Source organism: Aethalodelphis obliquidens, unplaced genomic scaffold, assembly GCF_003676395.1.
Source record: "Aethalodelphis obliquidens isolate GAN/ISIS:26980383/991018 unplaced genomic scaffold, ASM367639v1 scaffold69, whole genome shotgun sequence".
In the NCBI taxonomy this organism is placed as follows: Eukaryota; Metazoa; Chordata; class Mammalia; order Artiodactyla; family Delphinidae; genus Aethalodelphis; species Aethalodelphis obliquidens.
This window is the reverse complement of record NW_020838013.1, coordinates 2,105,480-2,119,321: the sequence shown is the minus strand read 5'-3', so window position 1 is coordinate 2,119,321 and position 13,842 is coordinate 2,105,480. Positions and strand designations below refer to the sequence as shown.

General features: G+C 61.0%; 3 protein-coding genes across 11 annotated transcripts in view; 1 reads left to right on the top strand and 2 right to left on the bottom strand.

Moving 5' to 3' along the window:
- The first annotated feature begins 3,224 nt into the window (after positions 1 to 3,224).
- On the top strand, positions 3,225 to 5,561 carry PPP1R14B (protein phosphatase 1 regulatory inhibitor subunit 14B). The gene is given in 6 exon segments (XM_027090256.1): positions 3,225 to 3,273; positions 3,276 to 3,382; positions 3,384 to 3,665; positions 4,699 to 4,782; positions 5,097 to 5,129; positions 5,222 to 5,561. Coding segments are annotated over 6 exon segments (609 nt in total). The 5' UTR covers positions 3,225 to 3,239; the 3' UTR covers positions 5,291 to 5,561.
- Positions 5,562 to 5,955: 394 nt separating this feature from the next.
- On the bottom strand, positions 5,956 to 8,773 carry FKBP2 (FKBP prolyl isomerase 2). Of its 6 annotated transcripts, none has more exons than XM_027090236.1 (6): positions 8,586 to 8,773; positions 7,171 to 7,339; positions 6,734 to 6,846; positions 6,568 to 6,614; positions 6,186 to 6,221; positions 5,956 to 6,096 (listed from the first exon to the last, which is right to left on the bottom strand). In XM_027090236.1, exons 1-6 carry the CDS (start codon positions 8,645 to 8,647, stop codon positions 6,035 to 6,037), a joined length of 489 nt encoding a protein of 162 aa, XP_026946037.1. In that variant the 5' UTR covers positions 8,648 to 8,773; the 3' UTR covers positions 5,956 to 6,034. The 6 variants fall into 6 exon arrangements, with proteins under 6 accessions (XP_026946037.1, XP_026946038.1, XP_026946036.1 ...); XM_027090237.1 differs by lacking the exon at positions 8,586 to 8,773 and adding an exon at positions 7,504 to 8,555; XM_027090235.1 differs by lacking the exon at positions 8,586 to 8,773 and adding an exon at positions 7,760 to 8,555.
- Positions 8,774 to 10,512: 1,739 nt separating this feature from the next.
- Positions 10,513 to 13,842, bottom strand: part of VEGFB (vascular endothelial growth factor B) — a 3,996-nt gene continuing 666 nt past the window's right edge. Inside the window, exons 1-8 of one of the 4 annotated variants that reach the window (XR_003429436.1) lie at positions 13,641 to 13,825; positions 13,051 to 13,093; positions 12,508 to 12,704; positions 12,268 to 12,341; positions 12,039 to 12,074; positions 11,562 to 11,797; positions 11,030 to 11,110; positions 10,513 to 10,954 (exon numbers count right to left, since the gene is read on the bottom strand). Coding sequence is in view for 3 of the 4 variants with exons in the window: in XM_027090255.1 (XP_026946056.1) it covers positions 10,933 to 10,954; positions 11,030 to 11,110; positions 11,562 to 11,696; positions 12,039 to 12,074; positions 12,268 to 12,341; positions 12,508 to 12,704; positions 13,051 to 13,093; positions 13,641 to 13,700 (648 nt within the window). In the remaining variant the exon portion in view is untranslated. Of the gene's footprint in view, positions 10,955 to 11,029; positions 11,111 to 11,561; positions 11,798 to 12,038; positions 12,075 to 12,267; positions 12,342 to 12,507; positions 12,705 to 13,050; positions 13,094 to 13,640 lie in introns of all 4 variants that reach the window. The other 3 variants (XM_027090255.1, XM_027090253.1, XM_027090254.1) reach the window with 3 other exon arrangements.

Genomic DNA, 13,842 nt, shown 5'->3' with positions numbered 1-13,842 from the left:
CTGTGGGGACAAGGGGAAGGAAGGAGGAAAGGGCATGGATCAGCTCTGGGCCAGGGGGCTAGCAGGGCCTAGAGCCAGGGCCTGAGCTTAGGGGTAGAAGCTCTAGGCAGCAGCTCCTTGGAAAACAGGATGGGAGCCTGTTTCCTGGGCCTGAGCCCCTCCCCCTCTCCCTCCACCCCTCTGTCTCCCGAGGCCAGGGCAACCCCCATTAGAGGGCTTCTTCCTCCTCGAACACTTTCTTGCAGCCTTGGTAATGGTAATAGAGTTTCTCGGCAAGCAGTAAACGGTGGAAGGAAGGCAGCCTTTCCGGCCTCTACCCTTGATTAAGGGAGTGGTCTCAGCCTAGGCCCTCCCTAGGGCCTCTGCTTTGAGGAGGTGCTGAAAGCAGCCTTAGCTGCCCTCTGGTGGAGGGGGGCCAGGATCCCAAGAGGGGTGGGGCTGGGGAGGCCACAGCCTGAGGCTGGAAGGATGAAGAGCAGCAGCGATGACAGGTTCAGACAGGAGAGCAAGGGCTGGGATATGGTCTTGGAGCACTGACCTCAGCCCCAAACCACCAGAAGTCAGCAGAATCCACCCCTCTGAAGAGGCTCAGGGCAGGTAAATGACTTGCCCAGGGCCTCGAAGCCTAGGGCAGAGGCAGGGTTTGAACCCAGTTCTTCCACTCCAAGGTTCTGTGCTGGGCACCCCAGCCTCCAAGACAGCTGCAGGCCATCATGTCCATCTGCACTAACTGTTCACAGGGTAGGCGGCCATGGGAAGGGACTGGATGGACAGGGGGGTCAGCCCCAGGAATCTGGGAGTGCCCTGGGGGTGGCACAGGAGGTGGAGAGAGGGAGAGTCAGGAAAAGCATCCCTGGCTCTTCCCTGTTCAGCCTAGAGAATCCTCAGGGGACCCCTGAAATTTGGACATGACCGGAGGCCTTCACACCAGCCTTGAGGGGAGGAAGATCATTGCTCAGGGTCATAGCATCTGGGGGGTGCAGAGCTGGGGCTGGTACCCAGGTCTTCACCGCCAGTAGGTTTCACTCCCACAAAAAGCTATGGTATGTCCTCTCTTGTAACTGTGAGCTCCCCAAGGCCTGAATCAATGCTCCAGTTCAGAAAGAACAGACCCGCCCCAGTGGGGTGAGGTGGGGTGTGGTGGGGAATTTGGATGTGGGTAAGTTGCTTCTCCCATCAGGCCAAGCTCAGAGCCAGAGGCCAGGCTGGGGATGGGGCTGTCTTTGAAAGAGTGGGTCTTGCCTAATCCGCAAGAGCAGGGTCAGCCCTTCCCTGGCCCCCCAGGCTGGCCAAAGGGAGGCTAAGGCCAGAAGGGGGACTGGAGAGGGAGGAGGTATCAGCCCGTCACCAAGCCACATTAACCTGCCCCCTACCCAGGCCTCCCACCTGGCCTGAATCCCACCACCACCATCACCACACACGCCATTCTCAGCCAGCGCCTTCTCATTGTCTATTCTCCGCAGCTACAAGGTAAGCCTACAGTCCTAGGTTTGAGTTTGCAGCACCAGCTGTGTGACCCTGGGCCAGTGTCAACCTCTCTCTGAACTCCATCTACTGCAGAGGACTTCTCTGGCATCCAGAGAGAGGGTGTCTGTGAGGGGCTGGGACTTAACTGCCTCTCAGACCCTGAGACTGTGCTTGGGACTGCAGAGGGTCAGCCTGCTGTCTGTGGAAGCATCCCAAACAGAGCTGCACAGCCTTGTGCGGTGGTATGAGTAGTGATTTTGTGTCAGGGGACCTGGGTACACAAGCTGAGCTCCATCTCTGTCTGGCTGTGTGACTTAACCCCTGTGGTTCAGTCCTTGAATCTTCCATGCACTTTCCTATTTAATCTTTGCCACAGCCTTCAGAGGAAATGGATGCACAGAAGAAGCCATTAATTCTTTCATTCGGTCATTTGTTCAACCAATAGTTATCGAACACCTACTATGAGTCTGACCTAGGTGCTGAGAGTTCAACAAGAGTCAGGTAATTTGCGCGACCCATGTGGGTTTGAAGCCCAGCAGGCCCACTCAGCCATGGGCATCAGCAGTAAACAAGGGCCAGACAGGTCTCTGCCTCATGGAGCTCATAGTTGAGAAATGGGAGACAGACAATGAACAAGTGAATGAGAGACACTATTTAAAAATATGGAAAATCAAAGCAGGTGCGGGAATGAGACGCACGGTCTGCTTAAGAGAGGTGGGCCAGATTAGGCGCCTGTGAGCTCTGAAGGACAGAGGCGGCCGCAGGGCGAGGATCTACCGGAGAGCGAGTGAGGCGCCCTCACGCTGGAACCGACTATGTGGAACCGACCGTAGGAACTCTCATTAGGGTCAGCTGTTATTATTATCTTTATTGCCGTGAGTACCGGCTCCCCCACTTCCCAGCTCTTTACGCCTCAGTTTGTACACACAGAGGTTGCGGGGTGCAGAGAACCGCGCCCTGTGGAGACCAGCCCTACGAGGGCGCTCCAAACAAGTTCTGCGCTTCCCGGACCCGGTTCCGCTCCAGGGGAGGGGCGGCCATGGGGGCGGGACCCTGGGAACTACATTTCCCATAATTCCGTCCCCGCTGCCATCTTGGCCGGTGGGCGGTGGCTGCCTGGGGTCTGGCCCTTCAGGCCGCCCGGATCGCTCAGCTCACCCGCAACCTAGGCCTCCATCATGGGAGGCGCGGAACCCCGACGAGTAGGGCGTCCGGTGACCTGGGCAGCGCCTGCCCGCCTTCTCCACTCCTCCACCCCCGGGCGTCCGGCCCACGTGTCCGTCCGCGCGAAGAAGCCTGCTCTTTACCCGCTGGCCAAGGGCCTGAGGACCCAGAAGTCGGGGGCTCCCACGTCTCTTCCTCGGACCTCTGTCCTGTATACAGTGTCCACTCCCCTCCATTCTCAGACGGCCCCTGTTTTTGCATCAGTTAGGACAGAACACTAGGTTCCCCGCAGGAGCGCAAATCCGGCTACCGGACGCTTAGAACGCCTGGGCTTGGGGCAGGAAGCTTAAAAGGGATAGCGGACAGCTAGGTCCAAACCTCTAAGGACTAGACCCTCTCTTAGCCCCGGCCCGAGGGCGGGGTAGGGGTGAGGGGCCTGCTTCAGGACTGTCCCTTTAAGGGGGTGTGGTCGGGGGGCGGGGGAAGCGATCGAGACAGAGAAAGCGGCTTCGGCTGCGGCGGCTCGGGCGGCGGCCGCGGGGGACAAAGGGCGGGCGGATCGGCGGGGAGGGGGCGGGGCGCGGCCAGGCCAGGCCCGGGGGCTCCGCATGCTGCAGCTGCCCCCGGGCGCCCCCGCCGCCGCCCTCGCAGCGGAGCCGTGCGGAGCCGAGCTCACGAGCTAACCCGAGCCAGCGGCCCGGAGCCAGCCGGCGGGCGTCCCGGAGGCGGCGGCGCAGGGAGGGGCCCGACGCGCGCACGTGGCCCCGGCGGCCGCCATGGCGGACAGCGGCCCCGCAGGGGGCGCGGCGTTGGCGGCTCCGGCCCCTGGACCGGGGAGTGGCGGCCCAGGGCCCCGCGTCTACTTTCAGAGCCCCCCTGGGGCTGCAGGCGAGGGCCCGGGCGGCGCGGACGACGAGGGCCCAGTGAGGCGCCAAGGGAAGGTCACGGTCAAGTACGACCGCAAGGAACTACGGAAGCGCCTCAACCTGGAGGAGTGGATCCTGGAGCAGCTCACTCGCCTCTACGACTGCCAGGTGTGTCCCCCACCCTGCGCCGACACCCTAAAATCGGTTCCGATTCGGGCCGCCTGGGAACCCCACCTTGAGCCCGCCTGTCACCCGGAGTCAATGGGCGCTCCGCTTCTGCGCGCTCCCCAGCTCTCCGTACTCCCCGCCTCCAATGTATGCTCTTTCTTGTCTGACCTAAGTCACTCCTTTCTTATCTGCTGCCTTGGACAGGAGACTCAGGGCTTGTCTGGGCTGGCGGGGAAAGGAGATCTACCTATTGCCTGCTAGCCTAGACTAGTTAAAAGGCGCTAGCTAGCCTGGGTGGTGGTGGTACGGGTCTTGCCTATTCTAATGGGCTAACCTGGAGCTCCATCTTGTCATGGGGGGGCAGGCTAGCCCACTCTCTGGGTTCTAGTTCTCCACCCTATGACTCCTTCCTTGATCAAATGGTGACTCAGTCCCCGGGGGGCAGGGTGGAGGAGTGGGCTTGCCCTGTGCTGCCTACCCTAGCGCAGCCCTGGGATGCAGCTGACTCCAGACCGGAGAGATGCTTCCTGGGGGGGGGGGGGGGGGGTGGCAGGCACCCCCTCCCTCAGCAAAGCATGGGCTCTTTGTTTCCCCTTTACCAGGCCTGGGTCCTTCCCACTGACCCCTCACCCTTCACTTCCTCCTCACTCCTGGGAAGCTGTGACAGGTGTTTGGGGGAGGGGAAGGGGCTGTGATGAGTTGGGACAGCTGGCCCCACCTGTGCTCTGGTTGAGATGGGGGGCCCGGAAGTTGGGGAGACACATCTGCAGGGTTCCTAGCCCAGGATCCCCAGCCCTAGCTGTCTGGCACCCAGGGTGCCCAACTGGCAGGGACAGGAAGCTCCCCCCCCATTGGGCAGTTTGCCTTGGCACAGGCCTGATCTGTTTTCTCCTCGGAGCAGCTGCCGCTGTCTGCTGGGCAAGAGGGCTGGCTCATTTGCAGTAGGGCAGGGGCCTCAGCCAGAGAGCCCCTCTCACACCCTCTCTCCCAACTCAGGCCCTTGTCTCTCCCTCCTCCCCCCCCCCCCCCCCCCGAAGAGGAGAACCCGGAGCTGGAGATTGACGTGGATGAACTCCTGGACATGGAGAGTGATGATACCCGAGCTGCCAGGGTCAAGGTGAGAGAGGTTGGAGGGCAGCAGGGCCAGGTCAGGGGAGCAGGGAATAGAGGGGTGCCTGGAGGCACTGCCCCGTGGGTAGGCAAGCCTCTGGAGCCAGGCCTTCTTTGGTCTGAGTCAGCCAGCTCTGTGACCTTCCTGGGCTCAGCTTCTGGCTCCGTCAAATAGGGCCAGTGGTACTTGCCTAGCTGTTCAGTAGCTGTGGCATCTCCTGTGCCTCAGGGTGGCCCCAGTGCCTTGGAAGAGGGTATAGGTGAACTTTAGGCTCGTGTTCTTGAGACTCATAGTTATACTTTCCCCCCATGCCCCACTAGGAGCTGCTGGTTGACTGTTACAAACCCACTGAGGTAAGGAGGTGGTTTCCCCAGAGGGCGGGGTGAGGAGCCTGGGGTCCTGTCATCTTGGGTTCTGGTCTCCCTAATGTCCTCCCTCCCTCCAGGCCTTCATCTCTGGCCTGCTGGACAAGATCCGGGGCATGCAGAAGCTGAGCACACCCCAGAAGAAGTAAGGGTCCTCGACCCAGGTGAACGGAGGCTCCCACAGGACAATCGCCCCGCAACCTCGTAGCAACAGCAATACCGGGGGGCCCTGTGGCCAGGCCTGGTGCCATGCGCAGTGCTCCCCGTGCCCCTGGCCCAGGGGCCTCTTCCCTGCCCCCTCAGTTTTCCATTTTTGGGGTTTTTTATTATTATTAAACTGACGGGACTTTTTGTGTTTTTATATTGACTGCGGCGCGGGCCCTTTAATAAAGCTAGGATACGCCTTTGGTGCAGTTAACAGGCTCGCCTGGTTTCTTTCAGGGGGGACACACTGCTCTACAACTGCTGCCAGCTCAGCTTCTCCCCAGGTGACCGCAGGCCTTCCTGAGGGCCATGAAGCCATGGCGATACCCCAGTGCTGGCTCCCAGACCAGGATCTGGAAGCGGCTGGGGAGTGGGGAGGAGCCGTTGTTGCTGCTGGCAGGCAGGAATACTCCTTTTTCCCTCTGGACAAGGGCCACCAAGTCACCGAGGGCTTGGCCATCATGACCTCCGTGCCACTGAGCCTACTAGACCCCAAGGCTCTGCAGCCAGGAAAGGAGAGGGAGGGATGGGGGGAGGATGAGGGAGAGGGAAGGCTGAAGCTGTGGTTTCTAAGTCTCCAGGGCCCACAAACAAACACAGGCTCACTTCGTGGGCTTTAAAGTTTTTTTTCTTTCTTTAAACAGTCTGGTCCCAGATGGGGGCCTCTCCCCCAGCCCTCCCCAGTTTGGCTACAGTTCTGAACGTCGCTCGATTTTGAGCAGCTCCACCTCGAACACCAAGGTTGCACCGCCTGCAGGGGAGAAGTGGGATCAGAATGAGAACCAGGGCCACAGGGAGATGGAATGGGTACAGGAGATGGGGGGCAGGAAGGTTTATTACCTGGAATCTTTGGGGGAGCTCCCCGCTCTCCGTACCCTGCAGAGATGCACAAAGAAAGTGAGCCATGGCCAGGCAGTGAGGTGTTCTGCAGACAACCAGGCTGAAACCAAGCCTCTGCCCATCCCAGCACGAGGCCAGAAATGCAGAAGGTGTAATGGATTTGGGAGGGCGCTGCTAAAGGTCTTGTAGAGGGCAAAGAGTGGGCACCAGAGCCAAGCGTCCCAAGGGTCTTGCCCTGTCCTCACTGCTGGACACAACTAGACTTGGAAGTGGCATGTATTGAATGTATTGAGTGGACATCCGTGCAGAGGCTGAACCAGCCTTCACCCTTACGTAGATATAACCCTGAACTCCCTATCCCCATTCAGGAAGGGCCTCTTACCTAGCTCTGATGGGATCACCAGCTTCCGCTTTTCCCCCTCACACATCCTGTAGGACAATACATGTTCAGCATGTGGCAGCACCCAGGCTCCCTGCCCCCACCCCATACCTGGAGCTTGCCTCCCACAGTTCACCTCCTGGACCACAGCCATGGCCCCTCGACTCACCCTAGCAGCCCCTGGTCCCAGCCCTTGATGACCTGGCCCGTGCCCAGGGAGAAGACAAAGGGCTGGTTCTGGGGCAGGCTGCTGTCAAACTCTGTTCCATCTTCCAGCTTACCCTGTGAGACCATGGGAAGGCCAGTGAGGAGGAGGGTCTGCTCTGACACCCCCACCCCCAGGTGCTCTTCCCATCAAGGTGGCAGCCCACAGCACTGGCGGCCATAGTCCTAGAAAGGGACAGAACCTTGGGCAGCTCACAGTACATTGCACTGCTTGCTGGTGCCAACTGGGAGTAGACAGTTCAGAGCAAGATAGGATCATGCAAAGTAGATGAGGAGACTTGCCCAAGGTGACCCACCTTTTGGCAGACACACCTGGCTCCCAAGTCCTTTCTGGTCCCCGGAAGGCCCACCCACCCCCAAAAGCTCCACTTCCTCACCCACCGTGTAGTGCATGTGCAGGACGTCCCCTTTGCGTGATTTGATGGGACAGTGGTCTACCCGTTTCTTGACTCCGATCTGCAGCTTCCGTTTGCCCTCGGCCCCGGCGGCCGTGACCAGGGCGCTCAGGCAGATGGACAATACTGTCAGGACCCAGCTCAGCCTCATGTTTCTGCGGGGACAGACCCCGACCAACCAACCGGGGGAGAGGAACGGGAGGGCATGGAATACGGGCAAGTACCAGGAGGATTCCACCCCACCGTACCTTGCCTGCCCCTGGGGATCCCCTTGTCCCGTGTCACCGCCCCCTCCCCCAGGCTCCGCGGCCACACTTACCAGTCCAGGGAGAAGGGGGCTTGCCCGAGGACCCCAGCAGCGGGGGGAGGGGGTCAGGGGAGGCCACAGCAGCCAGGGTCCAGCCCCTTTGCTCACCCCCTGCCCTTCCGTCCCTCCCAGTCCCCAGCTCTGCTCTTCAATTCCCCCCTGTCCCTTTCCGCGAAGTCCAAACCCTATCTGGCTGCGCAGCAGTTGCCCCAACCGGGCGACCCCATTCACGCCACACCCAATTGCCTCCCGCCCAGCAAACCCACACCTCTGCGGCTGCCGCAGGGGGTCGGCCCCGAGGCACCCACACATCGCCACTGGGTGGCTCCGGGGAGCCCCTGTCCTCCGGGGGTACCCCCCAGGCTGGTCCTGTGCCTCCGCCCGAGGCGCCGCCCCAACTCTGAGCCCTCGGGGGCCTGCGGGGCACCCAGACTGGCCCCGTGTCGGGTGGCCGCCGAGCCCGCTCCACCCACACCACCTCTCCCGGGGGAGTTCTCGGCCTACCGCGCCCCCAGGCACGGCCACCACGGAGACCGCCCCCGCGTGGACGCCCCGGGCCATTACCTGGGCCTACCCCTTCGCTGGGCTCCTTAGCCCCACCCTTTAGAGGGCGTGGTTCCGCCCCCGGCCCTGTAGTCCCGCCCCCGACAGGACTAGACCCCTTTTCCTGAACTGTAGCCGCGCCACTCACCGGCTGAGGCCGCGCCCCCAGTGCCTGGGCTCCTTCCCCCTCGGTCTCCAAACCCGAGGCTCCTCCTTCCGCCTGTTCCAGCTCCTCCTCCAAGGGCCAGCCTCCGTCCCTCACCAGTCCTAGCCCCGCCCCCAGCCCTGGAGCTCCGCCTTCCACTGGCACAAGCTCAGAGGTCCCACCCGTCTCCGTTCCACGTCCCGCCCCGACTCCCGGAGCCCCGCCCCGTGAGGCGTGAGAACCCTCCCCCTGCGGCATCCCCAGACAGCTCTGACCCCAACCTTCAATTCCCTCGTAACCTATCCCTTGTTGACACTCAGAGCCCCGGCCCGCTCCTGCCCCGCCTAATCCAGCCTGCCCCCTTGCACCCCGGCTCCCCACAGCCCGGGCTGTGGCCCCCGCTCACCTCCTCGCCGCGCCCCCGGAGTCAACCCCAGTCCTGCTGCCGTCTCTGCGCAGGCGCGTCATTGTTGCCACCAGACCCGGCCACGCCGCCCGCCCTCATTGGACCGTGCGAAACCCGCGGCCACACGCCCGCCTGGGCGGCCTTCTCTAGCTCCGCCCCCCGCGCCGCCATGTGACTTATGCGTCAGGTCCGGTGGCTCTGTAGTCCGTAAGGTTAGGTGAAAGTGACTTCTGAAAGGGCCGAAGGCACTTCCGGTCGAGGTGAAATTAAGGTCAGGTGGGCGCGGGTTCGCGGCGGGGGTCTTAAGACACCATTTTATGTCGCCCCCAGCCTCTCCTGTTTGCCCCTGAGCCTCTTCAGGATCCACAATCCTCAGTTGCTGTGGAAAGAGCCTGGCTTCAGAGTGAGCCCTGGGTTTGAATCCAGGGTCTGCCACTCATTGACAGGCTGTGTGACCTTGAGCAAGTTCCTTGGCCTGGTAACTCGGGCTTGATAACATCCACCCCGCAGGGCCCCTGTAGGATCGCTGCAAGTGACGTGCACTGCCAGGCCCTGGTCCACGGCGAATGCTCTCTCCCTTTTTTCTCTCCCGGTGTACAGGCCTGCCTCTACCTGCTGCACAATGACCCCTGAATCACGACTGTAATGGTCTGGCTGGGTCCGTTCCCCAACCGGACTTATTTCCAGGCACCACAGCACCCAGGAGTGAACATCTGTCCATTGAAGTAATGAACCTGCAGTTGGGAGGCAGATAAGCCTAAGTTGAGTGTTAGGGAGAGAGTCGACCTGAGGTCAAATCCCCAGGTCAGTCAGAGTTTTCGAGCCTACTTCCTCAACTGAAAAAGGAAGATTACAACACTCAGAATTGAGGACTAGGCGAGAAGGCACATACGAAGCAGTGTGCACGCTGGGCAGGCTTAAATGGCCTTGGGAGGTGGTAGCTACTGTCCCTAACCCTCATCTGTCTCACTCTAATTGAGCTCTGGCATTTTGGGTGACAGAATAGCTGAGAAAATTATTTGAAAGTAGCAATCACTGTCAGGAATTGTCTCTTCTGGTTTAACCCCACTCTTGGTTTGGGCCCAACAAGATCACTACCCCACCCTCTAACACTTCAGAGAAGGCCTCCATTAGGGGAGCTGCTTTGGCTTAACCTCTGCCATGAATGTTCTGTCTCGATGGGGCAAAGCACTGGTGCCCAAGGTTGCCCTTCAGTTCACCCCCTCATCACTCAGACCCAGGGGCACTGAAGGTTACAGGCCGAAAGCTGGCCACTGAGCTTGGGCTGGGTCAGATAAAGGTCAGAGGAGTCCCAAGCAGCGCCTGAGGAGGGGAGCCCAAGGTGCAAGGGAGGTGAGAGTGGAGAAGACCGTGTGGCTGGGGTGAGCGGAGCCCACCGACCACAGACCTCTGGTGCTGCCTCCCTTTCGGGGATGTGGGAGTGAGGTGAGGGCAGACCAGGTGCGTGACCTTCGAGTTAAGCTACCGGGAGCAAAAAGCTGCAAACACAGAGTGTCACCCGGCAGGGAAGATGGGTGTTCTTTCCTATTACGTGACTCTCTTTTTTGGAGCCCAAGGGCCCAGACCACAGTAATCATCGGTTCCCTCCGTGGGCACATGTGGGAACTGAGCCTCAGAATGAGAGGCAGTGACAACCAAGGTCATTCAGCAGATCTGGGTCCCACCTCAAGCTCACTGGCCCTCTCCTTCCAGAAAGGAACCCTTGTAATGAGCAGAGGGGCAGGGACTCCCCAGGGCCTGCTAGCACAACATGAACGTGAAGGATGCACGATTCTGGCTCTGTGACCTGTTGTGGGGCCTTGGGCCTCATCTCCTCTAAGCTCCATGTCTAGGAGGCAGTGTGACGCAGACATTTATGTCCAAACCAGCCAGCGCGGACAGTGACAAACAGTGACACAGGCAGAGCCAGTTCCTTCTATCTCTTTTATCGGGACTGGGGTTCACAGTTCTTGTACTGAAGCCCAACTCTCATTTTTTTGTAGAGGACCAGGGTCTTCTTAGTGAGGGGACGGAGGAGCCAGTTGTAAGATGCTCACTTGCACAAGGTGGTTAAAAACTGAGCCGGGACCCCATTCTCTCCCAAGATGGTACATGACCCCTCGTGCTGCCTCCAGGTCTCTTCATCCAACTCTGTCCACTTTGTTGGACGGCAGCCTCAGAGAGACAAGGGGCAGTTGGAAAGCCCTCTGAGAGGCCCAGGTCCTGCAGGAGCTTCCGCCCAGGTTGAGGTCTTGGGGACTGGACTGTTCTCACCAGGATGCCCTCTTGTTGCCCTCTGGGCAGGCCTGCGAGGCAAGTGGCCCCACGGAGTTTGAAAAGCAATGTATCACCTTCGCAGCTTCCGGCACCTGAAAAAGGAAGAAGGGGTCTGTTCATGCTGGCACAGCTCAGCCCTTGCTCCTCTAGACTCACCCACTTCTTACCTTCTGTGAACCTCATTCTCCCCTAACACTCCTGGGAAGCCCCAGCTGGCCTGGTCCACAGGACGCCACCCCATGGCCCCGCTGTGGAAAGGAGGGGTGGTGAGAAGCAACTTGGACAAGGGTGGACCAGCGTTCCACCACATCCCCTGGCCTCTTGGAGCACATAAGGTGGAACAAATTCTACCACAGGGGTTTCTGGGAAGGCTCAGAGCCTTGCAAACTGGAAGGCTGTCTTTCTCTTTTCTACACCCGGCGATGTCACGTCTTCCAGGACATCTCTAACCTCTCAAAGACAACGTCAGGGGGCCCTCACCACAGGTCCTGGCTTGACTTCCTGTGTTGGCATCACGTGCCCTCGTGTCTGACTCCGCATCAGAATGTGAGCCTTGTTTATGCTGACCCCAGTGCCAGCAGGCGCCTGGTCAATAGTTCAGCACACTCAAAGCTTCCCCTTCCCTGGCTCTTCTCCCACCAGCAGGCTCACTGGGACCTGCTCCAGGATGGCACCTTGACGCCACACCCGACTCCTCACCTGCAGGTGTCTGGGTTGAGCTCTAAGCCCCGCCCTTGACAACGGAGGAAGCTGCGGCGTCGGCAGCGGCAGCGGCAGGTCCGGGGGTCAGGGCGCTGGCGGCGCTGGGGGCAGCGTGGGCAGAGGGGCCTGGGGCTGGAGTGGGATGGGTGATGTCAGCGGGGGAGGGTGCTCCGGGGGCAGGGTCCCAGCCCGGAACAGAGCGGGGCTGGGGACGGTGGTGGGGAGTGGAAGCCCTAGGAGGAGAAGCAACATGTCTCGGGTGAGAAGTAAGAGTCTTCCCGGGAGCTGGGGTTGGGGAAGAGCATATAGTCTTGGGAAGCAGAGGAAAAGGGGAGAGGGGAACACGAGTGGGAGGAGAAGGAGGGGGACCACAACTTCCTGACACACTCTTACACCCCCCGCCCCACCCACACATTACATTCTGGGTGCTGGGCCTGGGCTCCAACCCCACCTCAGCAAGAGCCCAAGACTCACCTGTCCAGCTTCACAGCACTCTCTCGTTTTTTTGGTCTGAAAAGTAAGAGAGACAGACAGAGACAAGGAAAAAGAGGATCAGGAAGCCAAGCATCCTACTCTCTTGCCCTAGATCCCAGGCCTACCCGGCTATACTCTTGGATACCCGGTCCCCGCTGTGGTGTACCACCACACCTAGCACCCCCCAAGCCTTGTCTCTGCGAACTCAGGAGTGGGGCCTGGCTGGCACCTGCATTCACACTGGCTGTGTTCTTCCAGGGACATCTCCCCCAGCTGACTGCTTGGGTACCGGATCATGAGGATCTGCGCTCAGGAGAACAGGGAGAGAGACCGTCAGAGAGAGAGGAAAGGGACGCTCCATGGGCTGGAGAAATGAGAATACCTTGCCCACCAGCCAGGGCTCTGGTTGCCACCCTCTCAGTCCCCAGAACGCTAGCATCCAGCCAGGCACACTCCACCTGCCCCATACCTGCATTCGGACTTGGTGCTGCCCAGTGGGCACACACTCCAGGCCGTCGTCAGGGCAGCAGCCGCCACAGCGCTGCACCGTCACGCAGCTGGGCACCAGTTGCTTGGCCACAGTGCCCATGAGCTCCATTGTCAGGGGCACCACAACCTCCCGCGGCTGGCAGGTGGCACGAGCATACACGTCTATCCATGACACCACTGGGGGCAGATGCGTAAGGGTTAAGTCCCCACTGGGTTTCCTGCAGCTGCTCCCTGGTTCCCCTACCCCTGCGCCCACAAGCTGTTCTCCTTAGTTCTCGTGTCACAGCCACCCTCCACTAGCCCCCACTTCTGCCCTCCCAATCTGTCTTCCCTGTCCTGTTCATCCAGAACCCAGGAACCCCCCTGCCTCAATCTCCTCTTCTGTGAAATGGGCAGAATAAGAGTTTGCATCTTACAGAGGACTGTGATTACACAAGATGAGGAATACACAGAGTCTGGAATCAGGACTGGAAGAAAAGATTCTTAGTGCTGGTTAGTAGAAAGTTCCTATTGTTACTATTACCTTTCTTCTGATGACCAGGGGCATCAGGCTGGGAGACCGGGCCCTGCAGGAGAGAAGAAACCTGGACCCAAGGTGCACTCCAGGAAGGGCTAGCCCTGTCGCTGGCCCCAGGGCTCTGCCCTTGCAGTCAGGAGGCTTATTTCCAGAGTACTCTGTTCCTGGGGCCACTCTAGCTTTACCTGTCCTCTCCAGGCCACCTGGGACCTGGGACCTGTCCTGGCTACAACCCCCCAGGCACGCTCTGCCGGCAGCGTCGAACCTCCAAGCCTAGGGACCGGGCTTGTTCTCGAGGCCACAGATCAAGAGGGGGCACAGCGAGCGCCGAACCGCGTCCTGCAGGCAACGAGGCGGCCCCGCCCCCGGCTGCGCCCTGGGGACGGGGTGGGGCGGGGGAGTGGCCCCGGAGTTGGGCCGGCGGGCGGGCGGGGAGGGACGCCTCCCGGGGGATGCCCAGGCCGGGCTCCCGAGACGCCCCCGTCCGAGGCCCGACCCCGCGGATCCCCGAGAACCCGGCCGCTCCGCGCCTCCCCACTTCCGCCAACCTTGAGAGAGGGCACGGCGGGCGGGCGGGTTGTCGCGGACGCACGTACCTGGGCGGGGGCCAGCTGCAGGAGCGCGGCGAGCAGCAAGCGGCGGAGCAGGGGGCTCATGGTGCCCGCGGGGGCCGCGCGCCGGGGGCGCCCGCATCGCCCTAGCCCGGCGGCGCGGGGGGCGGCGGCAGCCAGAGCCCCATGGCGCGGGCCCGGGAGCGGCGGGCGGGGGCCGGGCGCGGTGGGCGGCTCCTCCGCGGCC

What these genes read in the sequence shown, in the direction of transcription:
- FKBP2 (XM_027090233.1), bottom strand. Translation starts at nt 8,052, where the DNA reads ATGGCCCGGGGCGTCCACGCGGGGGCGGTCTCCGTGGTGGCCGTGCCT. An exon ending in TCCTGCACATGCACTACACG is followed by an intron (nt 6,847 to 7,170) that starts GTGGGTGAGGAA and finishes ATGGTCTCACAG; the next exon opens with GGTAAGCTGGAAGATGGAAC. An exon ending in AGCTCCCCCAAAGATTCCAG is followed by an intron (nt 6,097 to 6,185) that starts GTAATAAACCTT and finishes TCTCCCCTGCAG; the next exon opens with GCGGTGCAACCTTGGTGTTC.